The sequence below is a fragment of the Pleurodeles waltl genome, chromosome 11, assembly GCF_031143425.1.
Source record: "Pleurodeles waltl isolate 20211129_DDA chromosome 11, aPleWal1.hap1.20221129, whole genome shotgun sequence".
Taxonomy (NCBI): domain Eukaryota; kingdom Metazoa; phylum Chordata; class Amphibia; order Caudata; family Salamandridae; genus Pleurodeles; species Pleurodeles waltl.
This window is the reverse complement of record NC_090450.1, coordinates 363,339,276-363,363,149: the sequence shown is the minus strand read 5'-3', so window position 1 is coordinate 363,363,149 and position 23,874 is coordinate 363,339,276. Positions and strand designations below refer to the sequence as shown.

General features: G+C 43.7%; 1 protein-coding gene across 3 annotated transcripts in view; it reads right to left on the bottom strand.

Moving 5' to 3' along the window:
• The window catches only part of KIF1A (kinesin family member 1A), a 3,950,406-nt gene that overhangs the window by 1,440,388 nt on the left and 2,486,144 nt on the right, over positions 1-23,874 (bottom strand). For all 3 annotated transcript variants that reach the window (XM_069213666.1, XM_069213667.1, XM_069213668.1), the window contains exon 37: positions 13,555-13,660. In XM_069213666.1, the coding sequence (XP_069069767.1) occupies positions 13,555-13,660 (106 nt within the window). The remainder of the gene's footprint in view (positions 1-13,554; positions 13,661-23,874) is intronic.

Genomic DNA, 23,874 nt, shown 5'->3' with positions numbered 1-23,874 from the left:
AGGGGGAGGAGAATTGCATGCTTGGTGCAGTTATAGAAGTAGGCCAGGATGGCCCTTTTGTAGGAGGAGAAGTGAATGGCAACCCAGTATAATTTCTGATTGATACAGGTGCTGTACACTCCTAAGTAACACCGATGGAGGTTCCTAACCTATCACTCTTAGGAAGAGAAGTCCAAGTTGTCTGCATTTCAAATAAACATGTGACTAATAAGATGTCAGCTAAAGTTCCAGTAAAAATTGGGCCAAGTTGTGAATAGCCATTAATGCATAATCATTGAGACAAGTCCAGTGAATTTATTAGGATGAGATTTATTATGTAATTTACAGTACGCCGGATGGTGTTGGTATTCAGACAAAGGATGAGTACTCTGAATTCAATGTAAAATCCCAAGAATAAACTAATTAAAATGTTCTCAGTTCTCACAGAAGAAGACTTACCTCCAGATTAAGACATATTGTGAACAAGGAGGTTAGGAACTTTTCAGGAAAAGAAATTGGATTGATCAAAAGTGCAGAACCAGTGCAGATTATTATAAAAACAAATACAGTTTATAGCCGCACTCCACAATACACTCTTGCTCTTGAAGAAGAGGAGCTGAATTCTCCTGGTACTGATAAAAAGATTGAGCCAGTAATTCTAAAAGAAGTATTAAGGAGACAATAATAATCTCTAATTATAGAGATAAGGAAACCTAGAGGAAAATGGAGAATAGTACATTACCTTTGAAAAATTAATGATACAGTGATTCCTTATTGTCCCATGGTACTGAATCCATGAGTAATATTGTTTCAGATTCCCCCACGTTCAGAGTGGTTTACAGTAATTGACTTGTGTCAAGCGTTGTTCTCAATCCCTATTCATGAGGATAGTCAGTACTTTTTTGTGTTCAGATTTAGAAACAGAGTTTGGATTTGGCATAGAATTCCACAAGGGTATACAGAGAGTCCGGCAATCTTTTTTTTATATTCTCACGAAAGAGCTGTAGAACTTGAAGTTGCTTTGTGACTCAGTATCAGTCCACTACATAGAGAACCCTTTAATTGCAGCAAAAACAAAGGAGGACTGTACACTAAATAAAATTACATTTCTATTACATTATATATAGCTAACAGTGTACACATGGTATCACCAACCTTATTTGGGACACAAAATTGAGAAGGGTGTAAAGAAAGTGTAAAAACAGCACATTTCTATATTTTTTAGCATAAACCCACCAGCCACTCGTGAGAATCTTCCTAAGAATGGCTAGCTATTGTTGTTCATAGAGTTCAAACTTTTCCTTGACTGAAAAGCCTCTACAGAGATTGACTCACAATGATGTGGAAGATCCAGTGCTCTGATGAGAGCTTCAAAGCTTTCTACAGCTTGCACACAGCTCATGTAGCATCTCTGCCCTAGGAATGCTTAATTACGAGAAATACTTTTTAAAAAATTGTCATAAAAAAAGGGGTGTACACTTTCTGTTTCGACACACAAACTTGGGGACTTTGGAAGAAAATAGTGTCTTTTTCTGCTGTATGTGATCCAGTGGCTGTCGTCTTCCCAGGTTGTATGAAAAGTTCAGTAGTGACTTTGGGAGTTGAACAAGACAATAGTGATGGGACATACTCTTATTTTTTTAAACATATGTTATTGAATTTTATAATGACAATACTAGTTACATAAACCTTCATGATGTCTAGTTTAGAAGACTCTTAACTCGCACATACTTGTCAGCTGATTAAACTGCAGGTAATCACCATAGGTATATAAGGAAAGCATGCAGAAACATGTAAAACATTTTTCCACAATAATGGTAAATAGTCACTAACAACATCCACTAATAACTGCAGTCCCATAACACTCCCCGATAGTTGCATCTGTAGTATTCCTAAGTAACCAACTGAAGTGCTCCGGCTGAGCTCCTGGCCAATGAAATACAATCAGCTCATGGGTATTACCTTGGTTGCTGAGATTCGTCTGAGAGGCAAAAAAGAGAAGGTACAAATCCTCAAAGGGCACAAGATAGCTATACTCTCCTAAAGTACAAGAGAAGATTCCTATGAGGCTTCCTCCCTGTTTAAGCTAATATTTTGAAGGTCTGCCACTAAGGGTTCTCATGCCTGCACCATCTCCAAGGTGCCTATTCTGAGTTTAGCTTCCCCTAGTAATATGTCTCCTTCCACCGCCACCCACTTTTCTAGTTCTCTATGCCATTTCAGTATCCAGTTTCCCCAAGGTGATTTCCAATTCCTTCTGATCTCCCTTTTTCTCAGTAGGAAAGCAAGATCTTGGAACTCACTAGTAGCTTTAGTTTTGAAGGTATATGGGAACTAACTTAAGAAAGTGTCCCAGTGTGCATGGAACTTTCTACTCACAATAGTCTTCATAGTCTCCGTAATCTCTTCCCAGTAGGATCCCATCTGACAGCAGGACCACAACATAAGTAATAAACCCAACCCCACCTCACCACATCTAGGATAGGCCACATCCTCTATTTGGAAATAATATTGGATGCGTTCTGAAGTTAGGTATGCCCTTTGTAAAATACAAAAATTAATCAATTTGTGGCGAATGTTTCTGGATATATTTGGGGTGGGTCTATCAAGAATGGAAGCCCAGACAAGCTCTGGTATCGGCATTCCCAGGTCACACTCCCAGCTATTCTTCAGTTTTTCCAACGGCGACACAGTTCTTCTCCAATGACCCTGTATAAACAGGAGAAAACTTTAATGGTACCAGAGGAAAGGGCTATATATTGACAGCATTAGTGGGCCAGAGGCTCAGTAGCCCTCATGCTCCAATGTTTCTAGATATTCGCGGTGACCACTCAGTGTAGGAGGAAGTGTCCTGGTGGTAGGTGAAATTCTGCCCTAAAGTCCTCAAAGGCAAACAACTCCTTCTCCTTATACACTTCTCCCAGCTTAGTGGCCCCAGCAACCACCCACTCTGCCAGACCCTCATTGTAAGTGGGAGAGCTGGGGTATATGGGATCTTGGTGTGAGATTTTCCTAGACATAGCCCAGCACCTAGTTATCACCCGGAATTCCTCTGTGTCCCGAGATGAGCTGTCTCATCCACAGTCTTCACTAGGGCCTGCAGTGATGGCACAAACAGCCATGGGTCTTGTCAGGTATCTGACGGCCCACCAGCCTTTGTACAAACCACTGGAGCTGAGCTGCCAGATAATATGCCTCAAAATCTGTCACCATCAGTCCTCCTTCTATCATTTGGCATTGAAGCGTAGCGAAGGTCACCCTCTTTTAAGGGCAGGGCCCCAAAGGAAGGCTACAACCAATAAATCGAGTTCTCTGATTATTGCTCGAGTTATCCATACAGGGAGTGGCCCAAAAAAGAATAGGAGGCAAGGGAGGACGACCATCTTCAGCAGGGCTATTCTACCTATCACGGAGAAGGGGAGTGTTTTCCAGAAATCTGTGATTGATTTGAGGGATCTCACAGCCCCATCCACATTACCTTCAAGGAGGTCTGCTCTGTCATGGTAGATCTTAACCCCCAAGTAGGGGAAACTTCTAGGAGCCCATTGCAGGGAAGCCAAGTCTTCAGGAGGATTCATATCCAGGGTTGCTGGAAAAACACAAGACTTCCACCAGTTCACTTTAAGCCCCAACTGCTGTCCAAACTCCTCTAACATGGTCTTAGCCCCCTCCAGTTCACTGTGTGTTTCCTTCAGAAACAGTAAAAGATTATCGGTATATAGAGCTATCCTGTGCCAGTCCTCCTCCACAGTAAACCTACAGAAGTGGATTCCCAATTGTGCCCGAGCCGCCAGGTGCTCCATGGCCAGGGCAAAGAGCAATGGTGACAAAGGGCACCCCTGCTGCGTTCCTCGTCTGACCGTGTAGCTTTGCGACATCACTTTGTTTGTTCAGATCCTAGCAGTTGGATCTGTGGAGAGTAATCTGATCCAGTCCAGGAACCCCTCTCTTAGGTGCATATGCTTCATTACCTTGCATAAATACTCCCATTCCAGACTATCAAAGGCCTTCTTTAAATCAACAGCCATGATCGCTGCTCTCTCATGGTCAACATCCACATGGTCCAATACAGACAAAAGACTTCTAATGTTAAAGGCTGTGGTTCACCCAGGTATGTACCCGGCCTGACCTGGGTGGATGAGTCTGGTCATGTAAGGCAAAAGTCGAGTAGCCAATATTTTGCTAAGTATTATACAGTTGGCGTTGAGCATTGAGAGCGGACAATCCCCCTTGGAGTTACTGGGAGGTTTTCCTGGCTTCATCAATGGAACAATCAATGATTCCCATTTAGAAGCCAGTAGATAGCCCAATGACCTGGCTTCATTATATAATGATTCTATTTTAGGGGCTATTAGAGCTGAGTAAGTGCCATACCATTCTAAGGGGAACCCATCGGTTCCCTGAGTCTTACCCGGGCCATGGCCTTAATTGTAACCTTTATCCCTGGCTGGGTGATAGCCCTGCTGAGAGCCCCCGCTTCCTCCGGTGTGAGATGTGAGAGATCAAGAGGGTCTAAATAAGTCCTCACTGCCTCAGCATTATGGTTACCCATTCTCTCCTGTAGTTGCCTATAGCTTTGGAGGAACCAAGCATTGATTCCATTCGGACTGTATTCTCGGCTGCCCTCCTCCAATTCTATTTCCAGTATAAGAGAGCTGCACTTTGCAGGGTTAACCAGCCAGGCTAGTAGCGTACTAGCCTGATCTCTCTCTCTCACTCTCTCTCTCTCTCTCTCTATGAGTGCATGCCAAATAGCCTTCTAGTCTAAACATCGGAGTCTCTCAACCTTGACTTCTACCTCTTCTCTTTTGTCTAGAAGGGATTGCAGCAGATCTTGGTTTCCAGCCTCCTCAACTCAATTTGGCGGAGATTGTCTTCTGCTTCCTAGATCTCTCTCAATAAAAATAATCTTATGGCCACTATTGTAGCTATGTACTGGCTGCTCTGTACCACTTTGAAAGTATCCCATTCCAACTGGATGGAAGACGCTGTCCCATCATTATCCCCAAAATACTGTGCTACTGTGTGTCTCATTTCCTCCCTAAAAACCTGATCTTCCAGTGCCTCAGGTTTTAGGCACCAGGTGGTTTTTAGGGGCTTATGGCAATGCCAATCAAAGTAGAGAAAGAGTGAGTTATGGTCTGAGATCGCGATGGGGCAAATATTCTGTATTGGAGACCTTATTGTGTACGTCAGGGGAGAATAGGAAGGTGTCAAGTCTCATGTGCAAATCTTAAGGCTACAAAAGTAGGAGTAATCCTGAGTATGAGGGTGGATGAGCCTCCATGTATCTACCAAACCCCATCCTCATTGCCAGTCTGAGAAGGACTGGGCCACTCTAACTGTTGGAGAGTCTGGTAGTGGGGGGCATGACCAATGTTCATCCGTGTCGGCTATGCAATTAAAATCACCACCCATCAGTGTAGAATGTGTAAGGTATTGCGCTAGGGGGCCTGACACCCCTGATAGAAATGGCCCCTGGCCCTTGTTAGGTGCATAGAAATTAATCAATGTAAGGTCTCTACCGTCGAGTATACCTCTCACTGCTACATAGCTCCCATCAGAGTCTACAATGTGATTGATATGTTGGAAGGGGACTCCAGCCCCCACCCATATTAGTGCACCTCTGGCAAAGACAGAATAGGTAGTGCAATAGGCCTGGCCCCGCCATCTGCGCTGGAGGGCCAGCCTCTCCTGAGCGGTGAGATGCGTTTCCTGGAGGAAAGCTACATGTATGCCTCGTCTATGCAACAATGATAATACGTTTACTGCTTTGACGTGTGCATACCTCTAATATTCCAGGAGGGGACCTGTTGGAGCAGTCATGAGGTATTTTTATGCAATGAACATAAGTGTTTCCTGCCCTCCCCAGCATTACCCCAAAGTATCCAAAGCTGATACAATAGTCCCACAGACTGATGCAACTCCAGTGTCCCCAAGCTAACAGATTACAAACTCTCAACCAATCCCCTCCCCCAGATCAAGTCGGACAGAACCCCTTATCCATACTAACATGTGAACAACCATAATACGCAGGACATCCCGCAAAACATGCATTAGAAAGTAGGGGTGGGGCTTAATCACAAGCCCCTGACTCTGGGGCCCCATTCAGTGTCCGTTGTCACATAGCCCCCTGCAGCTCCCCATGTGCCATAAAGTTTGATCTTCTGTTGGAGGCAAGCAAAGGTGCCAATCAAACTGGTTAGCATCAGAACATTTGGTGCCAGAGAGCTAGCTGTCAAATAATGTAATCAGCCATTCCCGGAGTGGCATGTGGCAATTGGGTACTGGAGTGGTTTGTGACACTAGATGCCAGGTCTGAAGCTGAGTCCTCTGCAATTTCCTCAGGTGTATGCATCGGTGAACCTGGGCCTGATCCTCCTAATGAGGCCACTGCTGCCATCGCTCGTTTCTGTTCCTGCCGGACCTCCTCTCTTGTTGGGGTTGCTGAAGTGCATGAGCTACTTTTCCTCCTCGTCCGAGGTCTGCTGTGATTCTGCTCTCTAGGTATGCCACTGGGCCCAGGCTGTGGGTGATGATCAATCCAGTCCCAGACTTCTTGGGGGGATTGTCAAAACGGTCTCCACCAGGAATCGCAACTCTGAGACGGGCTGGAAACATCATTCCATATTGTCGCCCGATTAAAGGAAGAGCAGCGCTTCTGGACTTCACAAGAGAAGTCTGGAAAGATTTTCACTTTGCAGCTGCCTACCAGCAGGTCACCCTTGTGATAGGCCTGGGCCAGTACATAATCATGATCCTTATAAAATAGGAGTTTCGCCATGACTGGCTGTGGAGGTGTCCCGAGGGGGCGGTTGTGCTGGCACTCAGTGGGCTCTCTCCAGGGCAAAGAAAGTGCAAAGAAAGGAGAGAGCCCCTCCAGGAGGAATTCCAATCAAATGGGTCTTCAAATAGGTTATCATATTGTCTCCTTCTGACCGTTCCGGGAGGCCTACTATCTGAATGTTATTGCGGCGTGACCTATTTTCCGCGCCTTCAGCGCAAAGCTCCAGAGCCCGGATATTGGTCTCAATTATGGTCAGGCATGTCATCATTTCAGTGACAGCAGGGGACACCCCAGCGAGGTCCCTTTCCGTACTGGTAACTCATTCCACCAGGTGACGGCGATCATCTCTGAGTAGGCTCAAGTCAGTTCCTAGAGTATCTATTTTTGTTTCTAGAGCTTCTCTAGAGGCTGTTATGGCCTGTAAGATATCCTCCAGTGTTGGGCCCTATGGGGGTGTCAGGTCAGTACTTGTATCCCCTTCATTAGGTAGCATAGAGAATCTCTTTTTTTGCAGTTTCCCCATTGCTACCTCCACCATAGAAAGTCAAGGACACATGTGTCACAGAAGTACATGTAATTAGGCGGGTAGTTCAGTTGGAAGAGATATACCCTGGGTTGGCCAAACATGAGTCCTCTGGAATCCTAGCATTCTTGGTACCTCCACGCAGGGGCACAAGGCTATGAATTATATGCATGGGGAAAGAAAGGCCAGAATGTCTCCTGAACACTGTGCCATAGGCACCCACTGATCAGTCTCCACTCATCTCTAGTAGGTCCTTCTTGGGTACACCCGCCTCGGCCTCATAGGTTCCCCTGTTGCAGCTCTCCTAGTTGTATCCGGACCGGGGAGAGTAACATTTGTGAAGGAGGCCAAGCCATTGATAGCTATGTTCAATGTCTGGAGCTTCTAATCCCCTGCTCACCTCCTAGAATGCAGGCATCAAAGGCTGCTGGGCTTCCTTGATCAGCCAGGACGCGCCCCCTCATGTACCTTGCGGGCCCCTGCAGTCGCTCCCGTGCGCTGTGGGCATGAGCAGTACTACAGAGCTCTTAGGCCTCACAAGTCGCCACAGTTTTCCTCCCTGACTAGGAGCACTCCAGGAATTACAGGGAGAGCCGCAGGTGGCAAGCACTCTCCTCCTCCCCCACCCACTGGCACCACTGGCACGTCATCCCCACATGTGGCACCTCCAGGGTGCCGCCATCTAAAAGTGCTCGGTCAGTCGCGGGCCCACTCTTTAGATGCCAGCGGTCTCAGACACTCCAGGCTCTCTGGAGGAGACAGGGGATGCCTATTCTGTAGTAGCACCTTCTGCTAATGGGCAGGCCCCCGCCGGTCTGCACTGGGAGCACCACAGGATGACCTTTGATCGAGCCCCGGCCGACGGAGCTCTCACAGGTACGCCTCACTACATCGGCACCAAGCCACACCCCCCAGTGATGGGGCATACACTTATTGTGTTTGTCCAACATGCAGTTGAAACACTACTAACTTGTTGAGGAACTCAGCATCTCATCAAAACCAGCTTGGATAAATATGAACAGGTGATCCTGGTGATGGAGAACATTTCATTTAAACATTCAAATACCCTTAATCCTGCAGTGCTTCTTTCACTGCCAAAGAATGAAAACAATGATGAAACAGGCGAAGGTGACAGTGATCATGTTTGCACTGATGCAACAGAACTATATACTAAACCGAAACCAGATATTCAAAATGTACCACTTAAATTGGATCATTTGATTTTATTTGTGGATGGTTCTTGCCTGAGAGATCATTATGGAAGTCTGAGAGAAGCATATGCAGGCATAACACTAACATACATTGTAGAAACATCACACATGTGTAACATAACTTTAGCCCAAGTTGCACAATTAATTACAATTATGCTGTATGTAAAACAGATTGAGTATTACAATCTATATGGGTAGTCAATATGGTTGTGGTGTGGTCCATGATTTTAGACAGTTGTGGTCGGAAATAGGTTTCTTGACATCCGCTGGCACTCTTATTTGGAATGGGTCACAGATTTTAGATTTGTTATACGCTTTGCAGTTTCCAAAACAAATTGTTGTGGTAAAATGTGGAAGGAATTATGTGATTACATTAGGCAAACATTTTGCAGATGAAGTTGCAACACGCTACACCCCTAAATATGGCATGTTGGAACCAAATGAAAATTGTAATTCCCAAATGGATAAAATAAATATTTGTCAATGTCAACCCAATCTCTTGAGGAGTTGAGGGAACTGCAAAATGAGGTGGCAGGTGATAAAAAGAAAAGATTGGAAAAACTGGCTACACAAAAGGCAAAAATTATGCCTCGTTATCAAACAATCATGTTGTTGCAATTGGCAAGGTACATTTATGGCCCTACACATGTGTGGCATGATAGAATGTTGTTATTATTTAAGAAATATTGGTACAATCCTTGTTTTAGAAACATTGAGGAGTCATTTTATCAAAAGTGTGTCTCTAGCAAGCAGGTTAATACAGGTAGAAAAATGATAATGACGATAAGTCACATAGTGAAATCAGAAGATTACAAATAGATTGCATAAAGATGGCCCAATGGAATTCTTTGAATTACATTTAGGCAATTGTGTGTCTCTTTTCTGAGTGGGCTGAGGCCTACTCATTATATAGATGTGATTCCCTTGCTGTAGCCAAGCTTTTATTAAGGTAATGTATCCCTATATTCAATTTGACAACTTCTTTGGAATCGGATAGGGAAGCATATTTTAAATGAGGTGAGGAGAATAAGTTGTGTAGCACTGAATGTGTAACAAAGGTTTCACTGAAGATATCACACAGAAGCATCTAGAGAGGTAGAAAGGGCCAAGGCACCATGAAAGCAAAGCAACCTAAGGTACCAGCATAAAAACCAGGATTGAAACCAGAACCAGATGCTTTGAATCCTCTTTTACCACCTTGCTGGAAGAATTTTGTCAGACACACAATCAATTTCCATTCAGTAGGTCTCTTTTTAGCATCACAACAATCACTACAATATTTCATGCATGCCAAAAGTTCGGCCAATGATTCAGCCTACAGAAACATCATGCTTTGTCGAATATGTGTGCTAATTTCCGGACAAAGTCCTAACACAAAAGTCATAACAAATCCTGAAACGTCCTCTTTTGTGGGATCTTCAACTCCACTGTGTTGTCTGTAAATCTGCATCAATCTCTCATAATAATCATGCATCCACTTATTTGGATCTTGCGTCAATCTCATAATCTTAGTCCAATTGATTTGATCAATGACCTGTTTGTACTTTCCTATGACAAATATAGAAGGTTTACAATATAGAGGGTCTCTCTGTGGTTCTTTCTCTGGCCAAATTCCCATCCATTAGTTTTGATGAGAATGAGAAGTACACCAAGCAATGCCAACAATCTGTCCCCACATGAAGTCCTGATAGGCACAGCATGAGCATTCCTGGTATTCCTTCAGCAGCATGCTCTACGTGGTACACTCTATCTCTCCCCAGGTGAATCTGGTCTCACCTTCAGCAAGTGAATAACTCTGCCCTGACCTACAGCCTGGAGACTCGGTGATGGTAAAGAAACATGAGAGGAAACATTGTTTGGAGCAGCATTGGAGAGTTCCCTAGGAAGTGTCTTTGTGACAAATACTGCTGTAAATTGTGGATGCTGCAAACCTGGATCCATGCATCTCACACGAAGAGTGACCACTAGTTCACAGGGTCAAACTATAGTTCACTGCAAGGATCCGGAGTAGGGAGAAGTACAACAAAAGAAGAACAACAAGGAGAACAAAGAGTTCAATGACAAGAACAAGAAAATCAAGCTTAATAAAATCAAATTCTGAAAACAATCGCAAGAGCAACTCAAGGTGTTCCAGTTGAAGTGAAGTTAAGTGAAGATGAAAACGAGGCAAATGGAACAAATCAGATGTTGAAACTTGATAGAAGTTGATTGGTTTGAAGGTGTGAGAGAAGGAAAAAGAGTGTTGCAAAGAGTTGGCCTTCAGAAGAAAAGTAGAGATAAATTAGCTAAAACCTGATAGAACCTGAAAAGACTGTAGTTTAGGAGATCAACAAGAATAAGAGTGCTGAACAAAAAGTATGCAGAGCCTAAATGGGCATATTTGGCAAAGAATGAACCATAAAAAACAGATACTGATCTGAGAGACTTTTGATTTCTGTGGGAAGAGCCTGTTGGATTAAGAAAATAATAGTGCTGAATATTGAATAATTTCCTAACAAAGCAATGGAACTGAATTTCTTAGATTAGAAATGTAAAGATTTTTGTTCATGTCTATATTTTTGATTTTTCCCACATTTTAATAGTAATGGCTGCATTTCAGGGAAAAAGTGGCCATGATACATAATGGGTCTTGCATATGAAGAAGATGGCTTTTTGTGTTCTGCTCATGGTTGAAGATTTACTTTGTACCATAATGTCCGGATTTACGCTGATTTCACCCAGTGCAACTCCAGCAAGAAAAGTTGCTACACTCCCTTTCATGAAAAGGAGAGATCAGAGCTGCATCATATTTACAAAGATATGGTGCAGTTCTGCTGTCTCCTAGTGCTGATACACTTGTGGTCGCCCAGCACCAATGCAAGCTCCTTTGTTTCATGTCACAGTGGTGCCTGCATTGTGGTTAGAATAGTTTTAGTGCAGGAAGGAATCCCTTCCTGCACAAAACTATCCTTTGATTTGTATACCTCATTGAATTTGTTCTGCAGAATGCAACACACAAGAAAAAATAGGAGTAAAAGAGCGAAATAAAGATATTGGCGAGTCTATAGTTCCCTGCTGGGTCTTTTATGATCAGATCAAGTGCTACATTACATGATGATAATGTGAGAAATAAAATATTAAATTATAGATATAGGGGGTTATTCTAACTTTGGAGGAGTGTTAATCCGTCCCAAAAGTGACGGTAAAGTGACGGATATACCACCAGCCGTATTACGAGTTCCATAGGATATAATGGACTCGTAATACGGCTGGTGGTAAATCCGTCACTTTTCCGTCACTTTTGGGACGGATTAACACCTCCTCCAAAGTTAGAATAACCCCCATAGTTCTAATAATAGAAATAAGGAAAATACTAGGCCTGGGCAGAATTCTAATTATGCCAGAGTAATCGGAGTAATTTCAGTAATTATGCATTACTCTTGTGATGTAAAATGATCAAAATTAAGTGATTACGCCAGCTTGAGTAATTAAGAGTAATTTGGGGCAAAATACTACTGTTTGTGTATTGTAGCATTTGGTGCTATCTTTTTAGTGCAAAATGCAACATCAGGCCTATTTTGGATGCCACGGGCACCTTTTAGTAAGAAAATTGTGCTTCTCACGTAATTACTGATAATTATGCATAATTTTACAGCAATTATGAGTAATTATGCTAGTGAGAATTACGCCAGTTACACCCACCCCTAGAAATGACATGTTAAGTTGTAATATGAGTATGGATTAGTTATGAATGTAACAAACTGCTACATTTGGACCCACCTACCTTCATCAGTTTCAGAAGGTGTGACGTATGGACACTTTCCTGTGCCCTATAGTTTAGTTTGTAGTGTTTAGCTGTCCATAATTATGGGACAAGACTTTCTTGAAGAAAATAACATGAATTATAATGTTCCTATTAATACATTGTTAGACAAAAGAACTTTCAATATTACTAACAGATTTATGGAACCCATTATTTTTCATAATTCTAATACTAATTCACACAATGTTGTGAAAACCTAGAAAAGGTGCCCTTATGTGGGATGTGTGCCAGACCTTTTCTTCATATTGAGGCGCCCTCGTGTTGGTCTGTTATTTGATACTGTACTTAGAATTCTTTTGATTCCAGCTATTGATTCCTTTTGGATGTTGACCTTATGTTGAAACCTGTTGCTTAGTATGAATTATAGATGCATCTGATTAACTGACCATCTTTTGCCTTCTACAATAATTTTAAATGTTAATAAACCTTTATGGTTTGTCTTTGAATCCTTGATTTGTGAAGATTTGATTTAGAATTCGAGTTCTTGTGTCACCGTTTATAGTGACTCACAATACCCCAATACTGCACTCTAGGTACTGGTAAATAATTAATTAGTTTTCCTGTCAAAAGAGCCCACAATTCACTGCAAGGAAATTGTTATTTATTCACAGAATACATATGAATCCTCTCATGAAATAAACTAGTATAAAAGATAGAAACAACAACAATTGCATTGAAAATTGACACATGGTTGTGCTTAAACCACTTCCTGGTGAAGATGTAAGTCTCACATGGATTCTACAAATATCTTCAAATTATCCAAGGTAACACAAGGGTTACTTTGCTGCCATGTGTTACCTTGCAGCAGGGAAGTGTTCCATGGGTAGAATGTGGGCATTCCCACGCATTTACCCAGGGGTTTTGGCACCTTCCCAGAATTACAAAGACTTGTTACTTCCTATTTATATGTGTGATGCATTCCGCATCACACACAGAAAAAGGAAAATGCCTTTAAGGAATGTTTATGGGCGGGAAGGAGGACAAAAAATGTGTAGCATGTAGCTTGAGTGTTCCTCTATCAATATAAATGTAATTTGAAATAAGTTTAGAATTGCTTATTGGTTTCAAAGACTACCAACTGTTTCTTCCTGCTCATGTAACTGCCACCTGTTTTACATCACAGATTTAACGTGGAGTAGTTTTATGTTCATGAATCATTCCAAGGGAAATCCAAAGCCAGGATTGGGCATAGTATATCTTTGAAACTTTCTAACAATGGTACGAACACTAGAGAAAAACATTAAACACTCACTGGTCATCCTCATTGGGGGGTGAGTAACCAGATGATAGGATGTTCAGAGATAGGATGTTTGGGTCAATCAGAGAATCATCCACTTCAGGGGTGTTTCGGATGCGCCCTGTGAAAAAAAAATATAAAAATATATATTTACAATGGTTTTGTTAAGTAAGGTGCCTCCTGGGATCCTACCTGCACAGCAACACTTTGAGAAACTCCATCTGCTCTGATGTAAATCTCCATGTACTTTCAGTTTGTGGATACCTGGAGTGAATTTTGTGGGAGACTAAACTGAGCTTAAACGGCTGAGGTTGCCATACTGTTGGCTTAATTCACAAGTTAAATGTACACTTTTGTGTAAGGTTACATTTTTTTGGTATTCATAACGTATATGTTTAATTTTAATAAAAGTAATTTTACAGCTGTGGGGACTTTGCAGTCGGGGCAGATAACTCAACGCTTTAAAAGATAGGACAAGTCTGTCTTTACATGTGTGGAGGCTCCGCAGTTTCAATATTACTGTCAGAAACTTTTTACTTTTGTGGGCATATTTATGACCCCTTTTGAATCGCTATTCCACCGCAAATGAAAAATGAGATTTATGAAGTAATGCAAGGCCACCTTGCATGGCTATGCATGGCTTCATAAATCTCAAGTAATGTAAGGCTGAGCAAATCGCTGCATTGCATTACTCTCTGCACCAGGGAGGCATTTTCATGGGTGTTGATGGGTGTTCCCACATAACATCCATGGATTTTGATGCATTCCAAGATGTGAAAGAACAGGTAAACCTGGGAATGCGCCATAAAGATACCCCTCAGCAGGAGAGGCGTAACAAGGACAAATATCTGTATTTCTACTCATTTTTCCTCTTTCTATGTGTGCTGCATTCTGCCCATTCCTGCACTTTCCCAGTGATGCAGCACAGCAAGGTGACTTTGCTGTGCCACTTTCTCATAAATATGTCTCTTAAGGCCTGATTAATGTAGGTGAACTTACACTTTTGTGTAAGTTTACTTATTTTTCGGTATTCACAAACTGTGATTTAATAGCTTTTCATCTGCGGAGAGTCCGCAGTTGGGGCGGAGAACTCCACACATAAAAAGAGAGGACATGCATATCTTTTTATGTGCGGAGTTCTCTGCCTCTACTATGGAGTCTCTTCAGTCGTTAGGTTGCTAATAAATCACAATTTGCAATTTACCAAAAAAGACTAAACTTACACAAAATATAAGTTTACCTTTGTGGATCAGGACCATAGTTTGTGAATACCAAAAAAGTAGTAAACGTAAACAAAAGTGTAAGTTTATGTTTGTGAATCTGGTCTTCTGTGTTGAAAGAACATGGACTTCAGCTTTCAGTTTTGCCCTTCTGTAGGACATGGCTGGCACTGACAGATGTATCTTAAATGAATACCTTGCATATTCTAAACTCTCAGTTTCTGTGAAGTAAGATTGCCCAGTTATGGATATACTACGCTCTAGGATTATGCTGCAGAATGTGTTATATAGACAATTCTAGATAATGTCTATGCAGTCCAGAGTAACGCATTCAGATGACAGCCTATTTAATGTGGTGCCTCATAATCTGGAAATCTTAAGGTATAGTGAATAATTTGTTCAGGCCTCCAGGTAGCACATTACATATTTTTTTATAACAGATATACCAAGTGTTCCAAATATACCATTCTGCAAACTGATGTTAGTTTCAGTGTTAGCTCAAAAAAATATAAGAAAATACAAGTTTATAATTAGCTTCCAGTCAGGCAGAAATTCTGAAGAATTATTAATTGCCTGCAATAGCAAGGGGGCACATTAGCTTGTGATAAAGTACCTTAGGCACAATCTGCTAGCAGAGGTTAACATAAGTGTAAGCATAAGTGAATGGAGGATAGATAATAGTAATCCTGTTGTCAAGTAGGTTTGGAAGAGCAGATCTATCTATCTATCTATCTATCTAGGCAGTTAATCCACTTTGGCTGTGTGCAGCATGGATAAACTTAATGACCAGGGTCCCTCCCCTGATTTGGGCAGCCAAACCCTCACGCGACATGACCTTTGGCTAAGCATAACAGTGTGTGGCCACAGGCTAGTGCTGTATCCCCTGCAGTGATGTCAGTCCCTGTTGTGTGTGGCCTTTCGCCATGTACATAGGTGACTGACCACATAGCCTGGCCTGGAGCTAGGCCTTGCACCAAGCACACTGTGGGCAGCCATCTCCCACTGTGCCTGGCCTTAGGGCATGCACATTAGGGTTTGTCTGAACAACCAAACGTGGCCAGGCCCTGAGGCCAGCCCCCTAATACATATGGCAGTTGGCTGTTCCCCTCCCATTCCCTCGCCCATCATTTCTTTCTGCGTCATGCTTTCTCTATGCACCACACTGTATCTGATTTGTGTTTTTTCAAAATATGGCAAGTCAATACAGTACTTAAAATAGCAGTTCACGCAATAAAGTTATGACTTGTGAATCATATGCTATGCTATTTTCTGCATTGTCCTGTACTAACGTTTTCCAGCCTTCTGGCCCCCAAACCCATCCTGGGGATGGATATTTCTCATTGTGTCCCAGCCAGTCAAATGTATTTAAAAATATCAAATATGACTGAAAGGAGTTCCAAATAACTGCATCACAATTTTAAACAGCAGAGAAATACAAAAGTGTTTGTCCTCTCAAACATACCCTGCAACGTACTTAAATGCCAAAACTGCCAAACAGATTTTTCATCAAACCAACAAAAGTACACTTTCTGACTAAGGGCCAGATATAGCAAGCAGTTTTGCCCATTCTGTGTCTATGGGAAAATGTGTTCGTACATATGGCCCTAAATGTCTACTTTCATGCCATGTTTAGTGTAAATGTGTTCAGGGATTTTGGCTGCATTTGCAAGCAATATTTCTTTTCTGACAGCTAAAATTGGAAAACAAATCTTTTCCAGGCCACCTTAACTTGTTTTCCTCTCCACATATCTGAACAAAAACTGGCATGCTGGACCTTAGTTGACTACACCAAGCAAATGCCCAACTTATTGCAGAACATTCTGGAGGGTTAAAAGCTATAGGCAAATCAAAAAATGTTTTTGTAATGGGAAATGTGGCTGCACCCTAACAACACAGTAGTGACCAGACGTGAGAAGAACCAGTGTTGTTGGTGTTGTAGGGTGTTCCTTATAAAGGAGCTGCTCTCCGTCCACTTGGGAACTGTCCAGAGTTCCTTGACTCCTTTTTTTTTTGCATAATTTATGTGGCACTCTAAGCCTGAAAGGGTATTGCCTACCCTTACACTGGGTGTTCCCTTGTGTCTGGACAAAGCTATACCTCTCTGATGAGCTCTATCAAGGGGTTGCTGTTATTCCTCTTGGGTAGGCTAGGATGTTATTTTACCAATCCAAAGCTATAAAATTGTGCCTAGAGTGGTAGAAGGCGTTTGTCATTTTTCAGATCAGTTTGTATTGCATTGCAAATCCTGTGCTTAAAGACTTTGCTTTAAAAATGGCAAAATGCTTTGTAAGACCTGCTAGAGGAGTGACATACATATATTGCATGCAGTGTTTTAGGGGACATGGCACACAGGCTTTGTGCCATGTTGTGTTTTCAATTTTGGAAGCACCTTGTCATGCAGCCTGCAATAGCAGGCCGCATAAGGTTGGTGCTGGGCGGCACAAGTTGTGCTGCAGCTCTGAGGAGCCCTCTTCACTGGCCATGCCCTAGGTACCAGGGGTACCATTTACTAGGCACCTAAAGGGTGTTCAGGTGACCAGGTGTCTTGTTTTAGGGAAGGAACACTGGCACTGGTTACCTGGTTAGCAGGAGCCCAGTGCACTTCAGTCAAAGTTGCTTCTAAAAAACAGGCAAAAACTGGGGGGTGGGGAGGAAGTACTGCAACCAGAACCCAGCTCCTTACATAAGCCCACCCCACAGCCAACAGGCTGTGAGACTCAGCCAAACCTGGGAGAGTCTTCCTAGTCTGTCAAGCGAGGAAGGGTAAAGGGAGCAGGCTGCATTGTTTCAGGGCCTACTCTGCCTTACATCCTAATGCCCAGGTCATTTCCTTTGGGAAGCTGGCCCACCTCAACAGTATTAGGAACCCATTTAGAATGTTCTGCGTTTGCTTTTTCCCTTTCCTTGGGATGAGAGGTGTCCACCTCGGCTCACCATATCTCATCCAGGGCAACCCCCAGCTTACCCAAAGTGGTTACCCACAAATGGAGTAACCCCACCATGACCAACAGGGTCAGGGGGCCTAGCTTTCTATTTGACATGGGGTTGGATCATCATGCCAAAGATAGTGCAGCCATAAAGGCTAACATCCAACAGAGGCCACTGACATTTGTTAGTACCCAGAACCACATATTTAGCTCTTCACTGACAGGTGAAGGGGCTAAGTTACTGGCTTCTTTGGATTTAGAGTGCCTGTCTGCTGTTTTAGTGTGGGGATTACTAGATCCTGAGCAAACACATTTTTCCACTCTCCTTTCTGTTAGCTGAGATGCCACCAACAAAGCTTAACAGTTGCCTGACTAGTCAGGACTTCAGGTGGGTCAGGCTGGGCTTCACCAGTGCCAACTTTGGAGTTCTTCCTCACTGGAGAAGAATCTCCTTGGCTTACTGGAACTTTGGCTAAACGTTGCCCATCCTTCCTACCCTTCTTCCCTTTTTATCTCTTCTGGTGCCTACTTGCACTCACTGCAGTGGCAGTACCTCCTGAATCCTTGGAAGAGGGCTGACACTGGACCAACTCCGCTTTTTGGCTCTGACCAACCTCTGGAAGACAATCAAGGGTGAGGTCTCTACTGACTACCACCTTTTTCCAACTAAGGAGCCCATCTATTTGTAGGGGCACTAAAGCCACAGGCATGCCAGTGACTTCCCCTGGGTTAACCCTTACCCTGGAAGTTTCACATGGGATATACTGGTTTGAGAGTACCAGCCTGTCATGCACAACAGTATAAATGGCACAGGTATTATTAATCAGACTGAGATTCCATTCACCAGTAGGTGGTGGAAGTGTTTACTCCCATCTGGGATCCTCAACTTACCTGTTGGCCCCACTTTCCAGTTAAAGGTTAAGAGGACCTTCTAATCTGAGGAATAATCCCCTATGGCTACACTGGCAACCCCTGGGGGTTTACTAGCGGGTTTGTTTTTTAGAAAGGCAGTGTCCTTTGTTCGGTGCCCTGTGTGCTTACAGTCAGAGCACCATGCCTAAGTGGCATCCCAGTTTTTACCCTGGTACCCACTTTTGTTTTGTGAGGTGTCTTGAGATGCAACCTCCTGAACAGATTTTTGAGGACCTACAAAGGACTTCTTTTCTTTAATGTTAGGGTTGTCCACCTTTTTTTTCGGGGGGGAGCTTCCTTGACTTTTTCTTGTGGTCAACCTCTCCATCTCATATTTTGGACACCCTAGTTCTAACCCAATGATGCCAAAGATCAACCTTCTTTCCCAGCTGCTGGGGAGAGACTGGCCCTAGGTCTGCTAGGTACTAATGCAACTTCTCAGAAGTACAGTTACTTAATAGGTGTTCCTTCATAATCAAATTATAAGGCTCATCATAATCTTGCACCTGATGACAATCTCTTTGGGAATTTTAGGGTCACAGTGCTCTACTCTGTCCCCTGTTATGAAATCGCTACCACCATTCATGGGTGCTAAACCTATTTCTATTCTCTCCCTTTATAGCTAAGACCCTGTTTTCCAGGTCCAATCTCATAGCTAGTCTTTCTAACGGAGCATCTTCTTCAGAGAGTCTATCTCTGGGCCTTGAGAAACCTAAACCACTCTCATTAGAGAGAGGTGTCCTAGACACTTGGGGTACAGTATCCTCTCCTTCAAGTGGTGGAGGGTCCCTTTCTTCCTCTTCACTTTAGTTGTCTTGATCCCGATTTACAGGATCAGTGGCTTCATCACAAGGAAGGGTCTGCTCATATTGTGTCAGTAGCTCCTGGAGATTTCCACTGGTAGGGCTTGAGCCTGTTTTTATTTTGTACCCTTTACAGAGGGCCCTTAACTGCTTGTGAGAAAGCTAAAGGTAAGGAGTGATGTAGAACTCCACCATCCTGTCATCTGAGGTACTCATTATTGTGAGAAAGTATCCTCTTTCTAGCATGGTTACCCCCACTTTTGGCCTGCTTGTAAGTGTGTGTCAGTGTGTTTTTACTGTGTCTCTGGGGTCCTGCTAGCCAGGACCCCAGTGCTAGTAGTTTGTGGCCTAATGTATGTGTTGTCAGTAGTGCTTGACTGTGTCACTAGGGCTCTGCTTACCAGAACCTCAGTGCTTATGCTCTCTCTGCTTTTAAATTTGTCACTGAAGGCTAGTGACTTCATTTACCAATTTTAATTGGCACACTGGACCCCCCTTAGAAATCCCTAGTATATGGTACCTAGGTACCCAGGGCATTGGGATTCTAGGAGATCCATATGGGCTGCAGCATTTCTTTTGCCACCCACAGGGAGCTCAGACAACCCATTGCACGGGCCTGCCATTGCAGCCTGCGTGAAATAACACACACGTTATTTCACAGCCATTTTCACTGCACTTAAGTAACTTATAAGTCACCTATATGTCTAACCTTCACTTTCTGAAGGTTAGGTGCAAAGTTACTAAGTGTGAGGGCACTCTTGCACTAGCAAAGGTGCCCCCAGGCTGTCCAGGGCCAATTGCCCGGACTTCATGAGTGCGGGGATATCATTCACAATGGTAATTCCGAATATGGGCATGTAACATGCCTAAGATGATGGAATTGTTCCCCCATTCCAAATATGGTATTGGGGAGCCAATTAAATGCATCCTGGGGGCTCCACTATGGACCCCCCAGTACTGCCAAACCAGCTCTCTGAGGCTTGCACTGCAGGTACACCTGCTGCCACCTCACAGACAGGGTTCTATCCCCCTTGGGGTCTGAGCGTCTCAGTCCCAGGAAGGCAAAACAAAGCATTTGCTTTGGGAGCAGGGTGTTACACCCTCTCCCTTTGGAAGTAGGTGTTACAGGCTGGGGAGGGGTAGCCTCCCCCAGTCTCTGGAAATGCTTTGAAGGGTACAGATGGTGCCCTCCTTGCATAAGCCAGTCTACCTTGGTTCAGGGACCCCTTGTTCCCTGCTCTGGTGCAAAACTGGACAAAGGAAAGGGGAGTGACCACTCCCCTGTCCATCACCACCCTAGGGGTGGTGCCCAGAGCTCCTCCAGTGTGTCCCAGACTTCAGCCATCTTGCTTTGCAAGGTGTGGGGCACTATGGAGGCCTTTGAGTGGCCAGTGCCAGCAGGTGACGTCAGAGACCCTTCATGGTAGGTCCACACCTGATAAGGTAGCCAATCCCCCTCTAGTACTGTGTAACCATAAGTGGTATTGCATGAGCTTTGCATGCCTCCTAGTTCAGCCTAAGCAACTCTGCTATAGCTACCTCTATCGGCCTTAGCTGCTAGAACACTATTACATTTCACTAATAAGGGATAACTGGACCTCGTATAAGGTGTAAGTATCCAAGGTGCCCACTACAAACCAGGCCAGCCTCCTACAGTTATCTCACTAAAGTTGGAAACTTTTTGAGCTATAGAAAAAATCTTAGCACAGTTGGGCAGTATGAACAAGAGTAAGTTTGTAAAGTTTTTGCTGTTAAGCTACAGGGACCTAACCAGGGACCTAACAGCACTTTTAAGAATTTGGAAAAATACCCAATTCCAAAAATTTAATTTGACTAAAGACTATTTTGGGATTTACTCGTGTAGTCACTTATTGACCAACTGGTATCAGCAAATGCAAAGTCAAAGACCTCACTGCTGTTCCACCAATGTAGAAAGCTGGATTGCTATATAGTACACTAAAATGAAGTACACTGAGCAGAGTCCAGTGGCAACTCAGTTGGTTTATCAGAGGCAAAAATAGATAGGAATAATTATCTATTTGTGGTAGTTTTGGGAAGCAGTTAGACTTATCAAGGACCTGTGTTAGGCATTTGTGGCCCTCACAGAGTCAATACATAAGACACACTCAATGAAAAAATGTGAGACCAATTTAGAAAAATAACATTTGCTTTTATATATGCTTTGAACCAAAGAACTTTGTTAAAAGGTAAGCAGTCTTTATAAGGTAAATACTTTGCAGTTTCAAAATTGCACACCTAATGCAATTTTTTCAGTTCAGCAATGTTAACCTATTGAAGGAAAACAAGAAGGCAGTTTTGCAGTTAAGTTTGAAAAAGCCAGTCTTTTGGATTTTAGGTCAAAACCAGGCAAGTTTCAAATCAGTACCAAGAGTGCACCCAGAGTGGGACAGGGGCGGCCTGGTGCAGAGGTCGAATTCAGAGTTGGGTGCCCAATGTTAACCAAAGGAGACTGGGGGGTGAACGAAGATTCACTGCTCACGGGTGAGTACAGCGGTGTCAGGAGTCGATCTCCTAGGGTTGAGGTAAGCATAAGGGGGGCTACAAGGGAGTACCAAGCTTCCACCCTCAGCAGCTAGGGGTGGCTTTCGTGCAGAGTGCCATTACTGTGTCGGGCATCCAATGCTACCCAGTGGAGTCTGGGCAACTGAAGATGCACTGCTCACAGGTGAGTAAAGTGGTGTCGGGGGTGGATCCCCTAGGGTTGAGGTAAGCAGGGGGGCCACAAGGCAGCACCAAAATTGCATTCAGCGGCACAGGGGCGACCAGGTGCAGAGTGCCAACACATCCTTCGGTGCCCAATGCAGGTCAATGGGGGAGATCAGTTTTGGAAAAAGTCTGCAGACTCTGGCCAGGAGGCTGAACGAAGAAAACCTCCAGCTGCCAAGGTAAGTTCTGATGCTAGAGGACGTAGGTACATCGACGATCCAGCTCCCCAAGACCCAGGAGCTCCATGTGCAGGGGTGTCCTTTGGCATTGGAAACAGTTTACTGGGCAGGACGCGGTCAGGGGGAGTCTTCAATTTGAGGCTGCAGACTTTGAGGCAGAGTCCGTAAGGGGACAGCCCATGGTGGACTCAGACTCAAAATTGCTGGGGAACCTTCACAGGACCGGTGGGCCACTAGGACTCGGGCCATGGGTGTCTGGTGCAGAGGTGGTTCCAGAGGCGTTTTGTTGCTCCTAAGGGCGGAGTTCTTTTTTTTTAAGGTTGGCTTCTTGAACAGGTCTGCTATTCTTGGGAGATCTTGTTCTTTGTCGAAGGCAGACAGTCCTCCCAAAGCTTTGGAGGTCGCTGGGCTGCAGAACGGGTCGTCTTCAGATGGAGGATCTTCAGAGGCTGCAGACAGGCCGGTAGGGCTGCAGCCAAGTCAGTTGGTGTCTGCAGTCTTCTCTCTTGATGCGATTCTGTAGCATCCAGTTCTTCTTAGATCATCAGCAATCTGAGTCCTAGGGTTCAGTGGTGCCACCTAAATACCGAATTTAGGCACGTTACAGGGAGTGCCAGGTGGCAGCCAATGGACTACTCACCTTTAAAATGACTGCACCCTTTTTATGACCACGGTGTAGGAAAGTACCATCTTGCCTGGCATGTTACCACCATATTTCAATGTATATATGTTGTTTTAGTGTATGTGTCATTGGGACCCTGCCAGCCAGGGTCCCAGTGCTCATAAGTGTGCCCTGTATGTGTTCCCGGTGTGATGACTAACTGTCTCACTGAGGATCTGCTAACCAGAACCTCAGTGGTTATGCTCTCTCTGCTTTCCAAATTGTCACTAACAGGCTAGTGACCAATTTCACCAATTCACATTGGCATACTGGAACACCCTTATAATTCCCTAGTATATGGTACTGAGGTACTGATGAAGCTGAAATGAAGGTTTTACATTTATTAGCGCATAAACGTAGAGTGAAATAATCATGTGTGACTTTAACCGAACTAATAAAGATTGTACGGGGACAAAATGTGCCCTTAGAGTAGTTTGCCAACATTTATAAGCGTGCTTTATATAACGTGATGTATTAGAATTGCACTAATCCGACATAACTGTAAACGTATACCACGATTTGCTTGTTTGAAATGTTTTAGCTTAGCATTACTTTAGTGCAGGCTTCGGCCTAGTTGTCTGGTCTCACGGTTTAGATGCTCGTATTTTTCCAATGTGCTAATAAACGTGTATTTTTTGCTTGAAGCTGTACTTTTCCACTGAGATCGTTCACATGCTTATCTTAAGGTTTCGTGCCAGCCTGGCATTTTTCTCTTTGCTCCAAGGTCAATCTGCAGGTGCGGACAATGGAAGCTCTGAAAGTGAGTTAATTGGTATAAAATGTTGAAACTTACGTACCCGTCTCCAAGGATAATGTATGCTTAAGTAAAAGCTTGAGAACTGTTGTTTTTGATTGGACAATTTGAAGTCAACCTATGAACCCTCCAATGGAAGACCCTACTGGATT